At 38.6% G+C, this 17,488-nt stretch overlaps 1 protein-coding gene across 1 annotated transcript; it reads right to left on the reverse strand.

Moving 5' to 3' along the window:
- Positions 1-2,258: 2,258 nt before the first annotated feature.
- LOC122007383 lies at positions 2,259-10,743 on the reverse strand. The gene is made up of 3 exons (XM_042563256.1): positions 10,718-10,743; positions 2,972-3,573; positions 2,259-2,761 (listed from the first exon to the last, which is right to left on the reverse strand). The coding sequence occupies exons 1-3, from the start codon at positions 10,741-10,743 to the stop codon at positions 2,259-2,261; spliced, it is 1,131 nt and encodes a 376-aa protein (XP_042419190.1).
- Between the last annotated feature and the right edge of the window lie 6,745 nt (positions 10,744-17,488).

The following is a 17,488-nucleotide window of genomic DNA, read 5'->3' on the forward strand; positions in this document are numbered from 1 at the left end:
TGTTTCTGACTCGTTCTCGGCTTCGGACTCGAGTTCGGACTCGATTTCGTCAATTATGTTAGCCTGCGCCGGTAATGCGAGAAAGCTCGTTGGTTCTTCTTCCTTGTCAGTCTCGGATTCGTCTGACGACTCGGACCAGGTTGCTTTCAATGCCTTTCTTCTTTTCTTCTTGTTTGGGCAATCTGGCTTGTAGTGACCTTTTTGGTTACAGCCGTAGCAGGTGACATCTGATCTGTCCTTTGTGTTCATTTGAGTTGCCTTCTTCGACTTGCACATCTTCCGTACGAGTTTTATCAAGTTGGAAATAACTTCGTCTTCGTCTTCTGCGTCTGATTCATCGTCTTCGTCCTCTGATATTTTAGATTTGCGCCTTGACGTCGGTTCACGTGTTCTGCTAGTACCTGTAACCAAAGCAACACCTTTCTCGACCGGGCGTGCATTAGTCTGCTCATGCAATTCTAATTCAGAAAACAATTCATCTAGTTTTATTGAGGATAAATCCTTGGAAACTTTGTAAGCATCAACCATGGATGCCCACAAAGTGTTCCTCGGAAAAGCACTTAGCGCGTACCTTATTACGTCGCGGTTTTCCACTTTTTGGCCGATCACATGAAGCCCGTTGAGTAGGTCCCGGATGCGTGCGTGAAGCTGGTTCGCCGTCTCACCTTCCTGCATTTTAATATTATATAATTTATTTAAAATTAAATCACGCTTACTTACTTTAGCGTCTGACGTGCCCTCGTGCAGCTCGATTAGTTTGTTCCACAGCTCCTTCGCACTTGAAAATGGTCCGACTCTATTCAGTTCTTCTTTTGTCAACCCGCATTGCAGCATACAGGTTGCTTTGGCATCAGCTTTGACCTTCTTTCTTATGCTGGTATCCCAGTTAGTGCATGAAACGAGTTCTCCAGCGCCGTCAAGTGGTAGCTCGAGACCGGTCTGGATGATGATCCACATCTCGACTTGCGTCTTGAGATGGTAGATCATCCGGTTCTTCCAATAGGTAAAGTCTTCGCCGGAGAAGAGCGGGGGGCGAAAAGTGCTAAAGCCTTCTTGGAGGGCCATTTAAAAGAACCGACGACAAAAGAATAGCAAAACTATGTACCAGGACTTGATCCTGGATTAGCAGTGCGGTATGGAAGGATAGAAATAGAAGTTCACCAGTTTCGAAAAATAATAAAATATTATTAAAAAAATATTTTAAAAGATATTATTTCAAATTTTGCCAAATTCAATATTTTATCAATACTAATAAACTGTGAAAGGATGAAAATGAATTTTTCAAAAATAATTTTGGAGAAAAAAAAATGAAAGGCGTAAGGTTTTATTTTTACCCTATACACACGACAAAGCCACGAAAAATGCTTGAATGGTGGTTGCACCAGTTCAAACCGACCCCGCTCTGATACCAATTGTTGGATCGAGACGCGCTAGAGGGGGGGGGGGGGGGGGGAATAGCGCTCGTTGCTAAAATCGTTCAATTATCGGAATCGTAAAATCTATCGGAGAAGTAACGCAGCGGAAAGTAAACAACCACACAGAAAGACAAGAGAATTTACTTCGTTCGGAGCCTGTGACGACTCCTACTCGAAGGCCCGCGATCCTTGATCGCTTTCCATGGGCAACAACTATAAGCTCGACAAGAGTACAAGAAATACAGTTAAGTATAATGAAAAAGTACAGTTATACCAACGACAATATCGTAATCTGAAGATTTCGGAGCTCCGGGTCGTCGGTGTCTCGTAGCAGCACTTTGGGATCGTCTCGTGAGCAGCTTGTAGCAGAAAGATTGCTTGGAAGTTCTTGTTTTTGAGCTGCTGGTCGAAACCCTTTATAAAGGGTGTTCAGACCATCTCCAACCACAAACTCTATTTTGGTGCACTTTCAACACCAATTTGGTGTCGTTTGAGCACCAAAATTTTTTTCAACTCCAACCATGAGACACCATTTCCTACACTAAAAGGAATATTCTTTAGAATATTCTATTTTTCCATCTTATAATTTATTATTCAACATACATATTAATTTGTTAAATATTTTTATTACGCTAATAATTACTATTAATTTTTATGATATTATGTTTTTAGTTACAAGAAAATTAAAATTAATATTTTTATAATTTTGTTAGAAATAATTTAATAAACATACTAATATTTAATATTTAAAGATAATACACAATCATAAACAATTTAGATAATTTTTTTAAAATATTTTCACCAGACAACTAACACTTCATTAATAATACATCATTATGAACCTTAATTATCAGAATTACCAAATTGTTCCCACAAATGCTCAATTAATGCATTTCTAAGGGCAAAGTGAGCATTTTTATTTTTGATTCCTTCATGTCTAGCAAGAAACTCTTGAAATCGGGTATTGTCATCTATTGCTGTATCAACATCTGCAGCCGACGAGACTTCACCTTGCTCAACAATTGAGGTATTCATATCGCGCTCATCTTCAATGATCATATTATGCATAATAATGCATGAAGTCATTATATCATGTAAAATATTTTTCTGCCAAAAACGTGAAGGTCCTGCAACAATTGCAAAGCGTGATTGGAGCACTCCAAATGCTCGCTCAACATCTTTTCTACATGCCTCTTGTTTCATTGCAAACAACTTATTCTTTGTACCACGTGGATCTTGAATTGTTTGAATAAGTGTAGACCATTTTGGGTATATACCATCAGCTAAATAGTAACCCATGTTGTACTCTTTTCCTTGAATGACATAACGAGCAGGGGGAGCAATACCTTGAGCAAGGTTAGAAAAAAGATGAGAAGACTCCAATACATTAATATCATTGTTAGATCCAGGTAAACCGAAATATGCATGCCATATCCAAAGATCATAATCAGCTACAACTTCTAGAATAATTGTTGGCTTTCCACTGCGACCGGAATATTGCCCAGCCCATGCTGTTGGGCAATTTTTCCACTTCCAATGCATACAATCTAAACTACCCAACATTCCAGGAAAACCACGTTGCTCACCAATATGAAGAAGTCTGGCAACATCATTAGCATTGGGTGATCGCAGGTACTGACCTCCAAATACTTCAACAACAGCACGGCAAAATCTTTTCACGCTTTCTATGGCAGTTGATTCTCCTATTTTGATGTACTCATCAGTAGCGTCTGCCGGTACACCATATGCCAATATTCGAAATGCAGATGTCATTTTTTGTAAACCTGACAAACCAAGTTTTCCAACTCCGTCTCTTTTCCGCACAAAATAATTATCATGATTACTAACCTCGTTAAAAATACGCATAAATAAATTTCTTCCCATTCGGAATCTTCTTCGAAACATTGCAGCATTATATGTAGGATTTTCGGCAAAGTAATCATTGAATAGATTACAATCAGCAGCTTCTCTATTACGATTGATCACTATGTGACCAGGAATAGATCCTTGATGTTTGCCTTTGTCGCTTTCTTCACTCAGATGTTTCAAAATGACCTGATTGTTTCGGTAGATCGCTTGAGTGATAAGCCTTCTGTGTGCTTCAAATATATCATCATCTTCAGAGCTTGAGGATGATAAATTTGATGTACCTTCATATCTAGCACTCATTTTTTGAGATGAAGAATGTGATTGAATTGTTTTCAGTTATGGTGTGTATTTATAATGTGAACACAACACTTTTTAATTTTGTAGGTGACGGGACATCACAATGAACACAACACTTTTTAATTTTGCAGGTGACGGGACATCACAATGCACACACCATGATAATTATTTCAGGAGATGGGACATCACAATGAACACAACACCTTTTAATTTTGCAGGTGACGGGACATCACAATGCACACACCATAATAATTATTTCAGGAGATGGGACATCACAATGGACAACACTTTTTAATTTTGCAGGTGACGGGACATCACAATGCACACACCATGATAATTATTTCAGGAGATGGGGCATCACAATGAACACAACACTTTTTAATTTTGCAGGTGACGGGACATCACAATGCACACACCATAATAATTATTTCAGGAGATGGGACATCACAATGAACAACACTTTTTAATTTTGCAGGTGACGGGACATCACAATGCACACACCATGATAATTATTTCAGAAGATGGGACATCACAATGAACACAACACTTTTTAATTTTGCAGGTGACGGGACATCACAATGCACACACCATAATAATTATTTCAGGAGATGGGACATCACAATGGACAACACTTTTTAATTTTGCAAGTGACGGGACATCACAATGCACACACCATGATAATTATTTCAGGAGATGGGACATCACAATGAACACAACACCTTTTAATTTTGCAGGTGACGGGACATCACAATGCACACACCATAATAATTATTTCAGGAGATGGGACATCACAATGGACAACACTTTTTAATTTTGCAGGTGACGGGACATCACAATGCACACACCATGATAATTATTTCAGGAGATGGGACATCACAATGAACACAACACTTTTTAATTTTGCACACACAAATCTTTTACAATGCACATAATTTTTTCCTATATAATGGCATACTAGACATGGCCATCACAATACACCTTTACTCTTGAAAAAAATGAGTTCGAATTCTCGTTCATCATCCTACTCCGTTGAAGAAGATAAACATTTATGTCATGTTTATCTTCATATTTCTCAAAATCCAATCATAGGAATCAACCAAAAAAAGGATCAATTTTGGGCAAGAGTTGAGATAGAGTATAATCAAGATCCAAATTTTAAAAATTCTGAGCGACCGAGAAGATCATTACAAAAAAGGATGAATACTATCATTGCTGCTGTTTCCAAATTGAAGGGTTGCATACGACAAATCGAAGAATTGAATCCAAGTGGAGCATCAGAAGAAGATATTGTAAGTTGTTTTCATTATTTCTTTTGTAGACTATCCAAGTTATTTTCAATATCTAATTTAGTTATTAATTTTGTTTCATAATTGTATTATTTTCTTACAGATGAATCGTGCTCAGATGTTATTAGTACAAGACCCTAATTACTCAAAGGGCTTCAAATTTGGACATGTGTGGAGCATTCTTCAAGGTATTGAGAAATTCAACAGTGACAACGTCAAAGCTGCATCTACAAGAGTGCAACGACAAACTGCTCAAGCTGATTATTCTCAATCATATAATCTCGAGAAAGATGTTTATTCACCTTCATCTCCACATGTCTCTTCGTTTAATCTTAACATCACTGATTCAGACAGTGGTGGTACTTCAACTAAACGACCTATTGGGGTGAAGAAAGCAAAACTGAAGAGAAAGAATGAACAACAATTCAGTAAAATGGTTTCACAGAATGACGAACTTGTTGCAGCGTTGGATCGAAGTACCAATGTTTCTATGTTCAAGGAAGAGAATAAAATTTTATTCAAAGATTTGAATACCATTGCTGATCCGATAATGCGTGAATTTATTCACGGTGAACAAGTCAGAATTATGCAAAAGAGGACTGAAAACGAAAAATCTCAATCAATTCCACATCAAGGAGAAGGATCTAGGATCAATTCGTCTCAAGAAGAAGAACAAGGATCTCAAGATCCTTTGAATGGTTCTGGTAAATTTTATGATTATTTCGGTGGTTTATTAAGAGGTGATTTTCCTGAATATTAAACATTGATTTGTTTAGTATTCTAATGTTATTGCAGTTATTTAAATGTATGTTTACTTTAGTGTTTGTAGCATCTTTAAATTGTAGGATGGAATGTTATGTATTTTGAAATTTTAAATATTTAATTGTGTGTTTGTTATGGAATTACCAATATTATAAATTTTAATATATTTATAATCTTAGCAACATAACAAATATTAAAATTTATAATATATATTTAATTGAAATTTATATATTAAATTTATAATATATAAAATTTATATAATAAATTCAATTAAATTAAATCATATTAATTTATAATATTTAAAAATATTTTAAATATAACTTGCCTATTATGATATATTATATTAAAAAAATCTCTACTTGCACCAAAATGGTGCAAGTGAACAGTGTAGCACCAAGATGGTGCTGCACTATTCACTTGCACCATTTTGGTGCTATTTTTGGGGTCACCATTGGAGGGGATATGGTGCTCTTTTTACACCAAAATGGTGTAAAAGGGCACCGGTTGGAGATGCTCTCAAGGCGCCTTCTACTGTTCACCAAGGCGCCTTGAACAGCCGAGTCAGCCGGGGAGATGAGGAGCGAACTGGTCGAATCTTATCACAGACTCAAGGCGCCTTCCACTGTTCACAGGGCGCCTTCAGATGTTCAAGGCGCCTTCCACTGTTCATCAAGGCGCCTTGAGCAGCTTCTCGCAACCAGCTCCAGCCTTGCATCCGAGGCGCCTCCAAGCTCCATGGAGGCGCCTTGGACACTGTTCATCCGAGGCTTTAAGTTGCTCCTTTGCACCTGCAAGATACGTTAGTCCCAAACACTACCCTGCAGCACAAAGTTAGCACATAATACAATAGATATTATAAATGAAGTATTAACAGTCTCCGGACTGTCCGAGTCTGACTTCAGGTTTCCAACCGGAAACCCTAGGTCGACCCGACGCCTACTGTTCCCTCTACGGGGAACGCGTCCTCACCTACTCCACTTAGGAGATTTACCTGTTGCCAGTACGATCCTCCAGATCGACTGGACTTTTGCTCGGCATTTGACGCTTCCGGACTTTCTGCTGGACATCCGCTTCCCGGCTAGTCCAGACTTTCACCTGGTTCGCGACACCAGGACTTTTCACTTAGGGTTACCACCCCCTAGGACTTTTGCCTGAAGCCATCGACCTGCCAAGACTTCCCGCATAGGGTTACCACCCCCTATGACCTAGGGTTACCACCCCCTAGGTTTTTTACCTGCCTAACCGCAGCTAGGACTTTTGCCTAAGTATCACTTAGGACTTTCCTGCAAGCTCCATGAACTTTGTTAGATAACACCACCACTTAACTTTGAGCCCTTTGCCATAATCAAAACTCAGGTTCGATCATCTGGTGCTCACTGCACCAACATGATGTAGATGGGATATATCCCTCCTATATGTCGGGAGTGACATCATTATTCTTGATAGAGTGATACCACTAAGTACATGGTCATGCCCAAATGAGTCAATATGAGATATTGAGCTCATTTGATTAGAGTGAGTCTACTTGGAGTTCAAGATTTAGATTGATTAGAGGATGACACGGTCTATGCCTTACATTGATTAATTTAGATGTCAAGGATAGAAGGACATTGTTATATATTGTGAAGAGTCACAATTAGTAATCACAAGGCGATGTTAGATCTCAATATTCTTGTAACTTGGGTAGTAATGATGTGTTGCTAGATACCGCTCATTACTTATTCTTCTAAATGAGTTTAGGAGCATTGCAAACGTTACAAGAACCTATAGGGTCACACACAAAAAACAATTAGATAGAGATTCGGTTCATATGATGAACCAAGAGGATTAGGTTCATGTGATGAACCAAATTGGATTAAGAGTAATCCAAATTAGATTAATTGAGTAAGACTTGAGTTAGACTCAAGTGAGGCTTAATGATGATATTCATTGAATTTTGAATTCAATGATAAATGGAATTTAATTTAAATTTTAGATTCAAATTTCGAATGAGTTTCAAAATGGTCATTTAATGAAGAATGAATATTCATTAAATATTTATTAAGGCTCATTAATGAGGCTCATTAATGGTGTTAATGAGCATTAAGTATTTTCATTAGATGAAAATACTTAAGCCATTTTTTACTCTTATTTTCATAATCGGTCATTATTATTCCTCCTTGCTTCTTCTTCTCTCCCTCTCCTCCTCCTTGGACGAAACCCTAAAAGAGTGCTACCACACTCTAAGATTTCTTCTCCACCTAATTGTTCGTGTGGATACACATAGAGGGGTGTTCACTTGACACCCTTGAGATCCGGCATCTTTTGGACGAGCGGGATAAGCGAAGGACTTCGCATCAAAGGTATAAACTCCTAAACATGTAGATCTAAAGTAGATCTAGGATTAGAAAACACGTACATGAAAAATTTAATATTCGCATGGATCCGGTGGCATGGGATTTCGGGGTTTTCGCATTGCAAAAAGCGGTTTTTACGACCCGAAAGACCCAACAGTGGTATCAGAGCCACGTGCGAACATGTACTTATTTTTATTTTAATTTTTATGAAAATTTACAGATTTGTAAGTTTCTGTAAATTTATGATTTTTATGTATTTTATGAGTATTTTTCTCGTAGAAGCGAAGCAACAAGTGTTTGAACACTTGTAGGCTTCGACTATCGAGAAACACCTTCCGAAACGGCAAGGTCTCATCCAAAATTGTAACGCCTGAAAAATTCTCAAATTTATTTTAGAAATATTCTATGATTTTTTTAGAATTTTAGGATATTTTTATAGAATTTTTCGAATAGCCGAAGTAGCAAAAATAAATAAAATCGTAAAACAGCCTAAGCAGGGATTGAACACGAGACCTAGCGAATCCTATGACTTATAGATGACTTTAGTAACCAAGGGGCCCCAACAGGGGTGTGTTGAAAGGAAAGGAGAACAATTATATTTAAAGTGTAGTTGGAGTGTATTTACCACTTAATATAAATAAGGAAATTAAGTGGGAGATGTTATTTCTTCTGAACGACAATTCCTTCTCCCTCAAACCCTCACCGCCGCCCCCTCTCCTTCTCACTCTCTCGGCGCCCAAGACCAAGAAGCCTAGGGTTCCGCCCCTAGGATTGTAGGAGCACTCTCCGGCGACAAATCCGGCAAGAAGACGTTCCTCTCCGCAAGAAGAACGCGTAGGCGTAAGAAGATCGTCGAAGAGATCCTCTTCTCCGGAAATCTAGAGATCGGATTGTAAGAATATTTAGCACAGGATGTAAGTAACCTCTCACCTGCAGTATAAGTAGCTAATCGCATGTTTTTATGTCTATAGTTCGCGATTATGTTCATAGTGCAGCCATATGTAGAGTTAGAGCACACCAGGTGCTCGATTAAATGGCTAATACAGTTATATACTACAGTAGGTGTTTTAATAGCTCAGTTAAATGCCTAGAAGCATTTTAAATTAGTATATATGGTCTTGCTTCAGTGATATGGACTACGGTCCAATGGGTGGGCTCCCACAGTCGCCTTTAGGTTCAGATAACCTAGTTCTAGGTTTAGACAACCTAGTAAAAGCAAGATAAGATAAATCAGTTATAAATAGTATTTTACTTTGATCAGTGGCACTGTACTGGACCTCAGTTGTCCTTGGGTTGGGCTCCCATAGTCGTCCCTAGGTTTAGATAATCTAGTAGCCCTACTAGATTCGGGACTTGCTACCCCGGGCTTAGTTAGGGATGCGTGCACAGTAAGTACAGTTGCTGGGTCCCTCAACAGCATGTTTATTATTTTGATCTATTTATGAAAATAGTTTTCAAACTTCACAAAATAGATAAGTGAATTCAGCTTAGTTTCAGTTCGGTTTTCTATTGATATAGCAGATAGCTTTATGTTTAGTTCTTGATTGCCATGATTTACATGTCCATATACCATGCTGCTAGCACTTTTAGTATGATTCTCATTATGTATATCAGCATAGCATCATCTTTTAAAGAGCATGATTTCTTCGTATGCATATTTTGTGAGGTAGATGGTTTCTTACTAAGCTCCCAAGCTTACAGATGCATTTTTCCTTATACTGCAGATAAAGGTAAAGGAAAGATGGAATAGCGGAGGCTGGAGGCAATGCGATGAAGGTGTGTGTGCGACGGAACTTGGAATAAAGACCTTTGGGGAGTAGCCCATCTAAAGACTTAGAATTTCAGCTTTTAGCTACTTTCTGCACTTTAGGATACTAAATATCATGAATTGTGAAACTATGTACCTTGCCATGCTTAGACTGTTATTTGTCTTGATATTAGGTAGCAAAAATATGAGTAATAGCATGTCTAGTAGTATTGCTTTATAGTTTAGTGATTTCTGAAAGTTCTGAAAGAGTTCGGTGGGGTTTCTGCTGAAATCAGAACCCCGATCAATCAGTCGATCGATTGGGAGAAACTCCCCGTGCACAGAACGCTATTGAATCGATCAGCTGATTGATTGAGGAATCCTTGATCGATCAGCCGATCGATTGAAATGCGACCTCTCGATCAGCTGATCGATCGACCATGGATCGATCAGCCGATCGATCGGGAATTTAATTTACGCGAACAGAGAGCCTCTGAATCGATCATCGGATCGATTGACCAGGTTGGATCGATCAGCCGATCGATCCAGATCTAACCTCATACACAGTAGCGAGCTGAATCGATCAATGAATCAATCAGACAACTCCAATCGATCAGCCGATCGATTGGGATGTCTGATTTCAGCCCAAAAGTGCCTAACTTCAGTTCTCGAGCAAATAGGAAGTTAGTTTCCATTCTTCAACACATATATAGCCGGTGTACAACTTCAGAAGTGCACTCTAAGAATAAATATCAGAGTTCATAGTAAATAGCATAGAGTTTTAATTAGTTCAGCCTTTTCTTTCTTTTCCGCACCAGAATAATTAGCATAATGTAACCCTCGGCCTTACAGCTTAGTCAGTAGAAGGCGGGGCGTTACAAAAATATTTTGGGAAAGCGGGTCAAGGCACTGTAAGATCGTCGTAGGACACTCGTGAGACTCATATAACGAGAAGGGGCGCTGCAAGGGGCGTTGTCCCGCGATCGCACCCGAAAATCGCTAAACGAGACCGCCTGGAAATTGTAACTCATAAAATTGTAAAAATTATAGTAAAATTGTAGAAATTTATATAAAATACATAATTTAGAATTATGTATGTATTTGTGATAGTCATGGACCAAAAACTCCAATTGGATAGGATACATGTGTTGTAATTCATAATATGACCTGCGTGCCATTTTGTGTGTTTGTGCGTGTTGTATATGATCGTGACCTGTGTGTCGTGCCTTCCTTTATTTTATATTCCTGTTGTAAATAGTTTAGACTCGAATGTAACTCGAGTTTCAAATTTGTAATGTACAAAAATTGAAGCGGTGGAAGGTCCACTTGAGGAGGAGTTACGAGGAGGGTGCGAGCAACACATGGCGGTCACAGGGAGGAGCTTGGAGAAGCTGTTGACCCTAGGTTGACCATCCGATCTTCTCATTAGCTTGAGAAGATCGTAGTAGGGCCATGACTAATCACAATTTAATTAATTGCTTGTGTGTGTGTATGTGATACATGCTAGAGTAGAGTAATTAATTAGTGCTTTAACGATTAGATTAGATCTAAATCACGTATATGATGCACCACGATTAGATTAGATCTAAATCGAGTATATGATACAAATCAACGATTAGATTAGATCTAAATCGTGTCAACTCGAAATGCATACCATGCCGTGATACCCATCACTACCTCGATCACATGTTGTTGTTGAATCTGCCAAAGCAGAACAACGCATATTATCTTGGTAGGGTGCGGAGGGACAATCTTAGTCCCGCCTATCAATGCATGGGTGAGTACAAACTCAATTAAGATTGAGTAAAACTAGTTAAACTCAATTGGATCGGGTTTAGCTATAGACATTTTCCAATGGTTGGTAGATAGATCAAAATCACATTTATATTAACTCTTGGGCGATTTAGCCAAAGCTAACTCAAGTTTTAATATATATGCGGATCTTGATCCTATAAACAAGAGTTGCATAGAGATGTAATTGGTAATTAGTTATCTACCGATCATATTAAGTCTTGGGCGATTTAGCCAAAGCTAACTCAAGGCGTAGTATGATGTGGATCTTGTCCCACAAGAATTATAGCTAGTTGGCTAGAATCTAGTGAGTGTGGTTTGACCACATTCATGACTCGATTCTACAAAAGTTTTATAATTCAGTGGGAGCATCATTTAGTTAAAGGCCTAATTAAATGATTAGTGGAATATGATATTTATTTTCTGCATTTTTCTGTTGTAGATTACCATATCGTCAAACATGAACACCTTCTCCTTGCGTTCTGTCCTTGATAAGGACAAGCTCAATGGAGCTAACTTCCTGGACTGGTACAGGAACATGAGAATTGTTCTCACATAGGAACGAAAATTGTACGTCCTGGAGCAGCCCATTCCCGCGGCACCTCCTGCCACTGCCACGCGAGATGATCGTGATGCTTATAAGAAGCATCAAGATGACGCATTAGATGTGTCCTGTCTCATGCTCGCAATCATGAACTCTGAGCTTCAGAAGCAACATGAGTTGATGAGTGCTTATGATATGGTTAAACATCTTCATCAACTATAACAAGGACAAGCAGGGCACTGGAAGAGGAACTGCAAAGGATACCTAGAAGATCTTAAGAAGAAGAGAAATAAGCTTTCTACTTCAGGTATACATGTTATAGAAGTCAATGTCTCTATTTCTTCATCATGGGTATTAGATACCGGATGTGCTTCTCACATTTGTACTAATGTACAGGCGCTAAGAAATAGCAGGGCATTGACGAAGGGCGAGATAGACCTACGAGTAGGCAATGGAGCACGGGTTGCTGCTGTTGCTGTAGGGACTTACTATCTATCTCTGCCCTCTGGGCTTGTACTAGAATTAGATGATTGTTGTTATGTGCTTGCTCTTACTAAGAACATTATATTAGTTTCTTGTTTGGACAAGAAAGGTTTTTCATTTATAATAAAGAACAAATGTTGTTCAGTTTATTTAAATGATATGTTCTATTGTAGTACACCTCTGATTAACGAACTCTATATTCTAGACTTAGAGAACCTCATCTATAACATAAATACCAAAAGGTTCAAATCAAATGAAATGAACCAAACCTATCTCTGGCACTGTCGCTTAGGTCATATAAATGACAAACGCTTATCCCAGCTCCATAAAGATGGTTTGCTGGACTCATTTGATTTTGAATCATATGAGACATGTGAGTCATCCCTACTGGGCAAGATGACCAAGACTCCCTTTAGTGGACACAGTGAGAGAGCGACTGACTTGTTATGACTTATACATAGTGATGTATGTGGACCTTTCAATGTCGCTGCTAGAGGTGGTTATAAATACTTCATTACATTTACTGATGACTTCAGTAGATATGGTTATGTGTATCAGATGACACATAAGTCTGAATCTTTTGAAAAGTTCAAAGAATTCAAGAATGAAGTGGAAAACCAGCTTGGCAAGAGTATTAAGATACTTCGATCAGATCGAGGTGGTGAATACCTTAGCCATGAGTTTCGTGACTATCTAGTTGACTGTGGGATTCTATCCCAGCTCACTCCTTCTGGAACACCACAGTGGAATGGTGTATCCGAAAGGAGGAATCGTGCCCTATTAGATATGGTACGGTCTATGATGAGTCACACAGATCTTCCTATATCTCTTTGGAGCTATGCTCTGGACACAGCAGTCTTTATACTCAATCGTGTTCCATCCAAGGCTGTTATAAAGACACCGTATAGGATATGGACTGGGAGAGATGCCCGGGTGTCTTTTATGAGGATTTGGGGTTGTAAGGCTTACGTTCGACGTCAAGTCTCAGACAAACTGAGACCCAAATCTGATAAGTGCTATTTTATTGGATATCCCAAGGAAACCAAGGGGTATTACTTCTACATTCCCAGTCAACACAAGGTAGTTGTGGCAAAGACTGGGGTATTTCTAGAAAGGGATTTTGTTTATAGAAAAACTAGCAGGAGTACGTTCGATCTTGAAGAAATTCAAGATATTGACCATAGCACTGAAGCCTCGAAGGAAGTTGAACTGGAACTACAAAGTGTTGTGGATGATGTTGTCCCACAAGGAGTTGAGGAACAACAACCAGTTCAAGTAGACCTACCTCTTCGCAGGTCTGATAGGGTATGTCGTCAGCTTGAGAGATATTCATTTATCTTATTTGACCATGATGACGTTGTGCACATTGAGGATAAGTCTACCTCTTATCAGGAAGCTGTGATGAGACCAGATTTTGAGTCATAGCTAGAAGTCATGAGATCTGAAATGGAATCCATGTACACCAACCAAATATGAACTTTGGTTGATCCACTTGAAGGGGTGAAACACATTGGGTGTAAGTGGGTCTTTAAGAGAAAGACTGACATGGATGAACTTATATATAAGAGTCGTCCGGTAGCTAAAGGTTTCAAGCAAATTCATGGTATTGACTATGATGAAACCTTTTCTCTAGTAGCGATGTTTAAGTCCATTTGGATCATGCTTGCTATTGCAGCGTACCACGATTATGAGATCTGGCAGATGGATGTCAAAACCGCGTTTCTGAATGGAAACTTACTCGAGGATGTGTACATGACACAACCTAAGGGTTTTGTGGATCCACAACATACTGCCAAAGTATGCAAGCTGCATAGGTCCATTTATGGACTAAAGCAAGCTTCTCGGAGCTTGAATCTTCGATTCGATGATGCAATCAAACAATTTGGTTTCATCAAGAATGAAGATGAACCTTGTGTCTACAAGAAGGTTGTAGGGAGCACAGTTGTCTTCCTTGTATAGCCAATCATATGATGATTGTTGTATGCACTTATTGTATCATATTCCTATGTATATAAAGACATTTCTTTTTGGTTATTATACTTGTATTGGTGTCAAATAACTAAGTATAATAATATCCTTGAGTAGAAGGCTCTTATCTATATCATTGATTGGTTGAATTGATAGTGAGATGATATAGAGAACACTACTCTTAATCATTCCTAGTCAAGTATTAACATTCAGGGATAATGTTAATGCGACGAGACTAGCATGTAGGTCAACTCGATGACTTGATCTCACAAGTCATAGATATAGAGATATCAAGTTGACACATGGGTATGCATTGGAGAATGTATACTAAATGACCCGCCATGAGAAAGTATCATGGATCGTTATATGAGTGTCATATACTTTCTCATGTGGCTATTAGTATGACTACTAGTCATTGGACCTGAAGTCACCATGGTTCCCTACATAAGGAGTTGTATACTTTGGCTTCGTCAAACGTCACCCGTAACTGAGTGGACTATAAAGACGATTACTGGGTATGTAACAAATTATGCGGAGGGATGTGAGTGATATAGATGGGATCTACCCCTCCTATATGACGGGAGTGACATTATTATTCTTGATAGAGTGAGACCACTAAGTATATGGTCATGCCCAAATGAGTCAATATGAGATATTGAGCTCATTTGATTAGAGTGAGTCTACTTGGAGTTTAAGATTTAGACTGATTAGAGGATGACACGGTCTATGCCTCACATTGATCAATCTAGATGTCAAGGATAGAAGGACATTGTCATATATTGTGAAGAGTCACAATTAGTAGTCACAAGGTGATGTTGGATCTCAACATTCTTATAACTTGGGTAGTAATGATGTGTTGCTAGATACCGCTCATTACTTATGCTTCTAAATGAGTTTAGGAGCATTGCCAACATTACATGAACCTATAGGGCCACACACAAAGAGGAATTAGATAGAGATTCGGTTCATATGATGAACCAAGAGGATTAGGTTCATGTGATGAACCAAATTAGATTAAGAGTAATCCAAATTAGATTAATTGAGTAAAACTCGATTGAGTTAGACTTGAGTTAGACTCAAGTGAGGCTAGACTTGAGTTAGACTCAAGTGAGGCTTAATGATGATATTCATTGAATTTTGAATTCAATGATAAATGGAATTCAATTTGAATTTTAGATTCAAATTTCGAATGAGTTTCAAAATGGTCATTTAATGAAGAATGAATATTCATTAAATATTCATTAAGGCTCATTAATGAGGCTCATTAATGGTGTTAATGAGCATCAAGTATTTTCATTAGATGAAAATACTTAAGCCATTTTTTACTCTTATTTTCATAATCGATCATTATTATTCCTCCTTGCTTCTTCTTCTCTCCCTCTCCTCTTCCTTGGCCGAAACCCTAAAAGAGTGCTAGCACACTCTAAGGTTTCTTCTCCACCTAATTGTTCGTGTGGATACACATAAAGGGGTGTTCACTTGACACCCTTGAGATCTGGCATCTTCTTGGACGAGCGGGATAAGCAAAGGGCTTCGCATCAAAGGTATAAACTCCTAAACATGTAGATCTAAAGTAGATCTAGGATTAGAAAACACGTACATGAAAAATTTAATATTCGCACGGATCCAGTGGCATGGGATTTCGGGGTTTCCGCAATGTAAAAAGCGGTTTTTACGGCCCGAAATACCCAATAATCTTAATATTAAATAATTTATTTAGGAAGAGATCTCATTTGGTTATCTTAGCGTCGCTCGTTCTCTCGTGCAGTTCGATAAGCTTGTCATATAGTTCTTTTGCATTTTCGTGTGGGCCAACGCGGTTTAGTTCCTCCTTTGTCAGCACGCACTATAGTGTGTTGAGGACTTTAAAATCCATCTGTGCTTTCCTTTTCATCTCCAGGTTCCATTGTTCCGGGTCCAGTGGAATTCCAGCGTTATTAACTGGAGCTTTGTAGCCTTTGGTGACACTGAACCACTGGTCGTATTCAGTCTTTAGATAGACCTTCATTTACTTCTTCTAGTATGGGAAATCATCACTGCTAAACAGGGGAGGACGGATGGTACTAAATCCCTCAATGTGGGCCATAGGTTATGTACACAAGGAAAAAGATACAAAACGGGTCCCAAGACTTGGTCTTAGATTAGTAGTGTGGGAAAAGAGAAAAAAAAATATTAAGACTGAATTGGTGTTGCACCAATTCAGATTGGTTTGCTACGATAAAATGCTTCCAAAGAGGTAATTGTACCAATTTGGAATATATTGAAAAATCTGAAAATCGAAAGAAATAAAATAAAGGTTTCACCCCTTCCGTGTGATTTGTGGTTGCACTAAATTAGAGCAGTATTTGCTCTAATACCACTTGTTAGATCACAGAGTTCACTAGAGAGGGGGTGAATAGCGATCGTTGAGAATCCAAAAATCAATTCGTGTACACAGTAGAAATAAGAAAAGTAAGGACAATGTTAACACAATCAATTTTACTTGGTTCGGAACCTTCGTCGGCTCCTACTCCAAGACCCGCACTCATTGAGTGCTTTCGTTCGACAATCACTAATAATTCACAAAAATGATTACAAAATGAGTACAAGAATTAAAAAAAAATACCGACAATAGAAATAGAAGATTAAATAGTAGGTTGTCGGAGCGGCCTCACAACATCGCAGGAGCAGTGCACAACAGAGCAGTCATAACAGAAGTTGTTATGTTTTGCTCCAAGTGGTGGCCTCCTTATATACGAATGCTCCAAGCGCCCGGATCCCTTTCAGGTACCTGGACTGTGACGTAGGCCTAGCCAACCAGCGTGCTCCACGTTTGTGTCGAGATAGAATTTTGCATTCCGGGCGCCTGGACCACCATTTTCCAGCAAATCCTTTTCCTGTAAGAAAACGTTAGTCCGAGGCAAATACAAATTATACTACCCTACAAAATAAAGTGTTAGTACAATTATAGTCAATTAGAGTATTAATTAGATTTTGTCTCCTCGAGACCA

The sequence above is a fragment of the Zingiber officinale genome, chromosome 1A (genome assembly GCF_018446385.1).
Source record: "Zingiber officinale cultivar Zhangliang chromosome 1A, Zo_v1.1, whole genome shotgun sequence".
Taxonomy (NCBI): domain Eukaryota; kingdom Viridiplantae; phylum Streptophyta; class Magnoliopsida; order Zingiberales; family Zingiberaceae; genus Zingiber; species Zingiber officinale.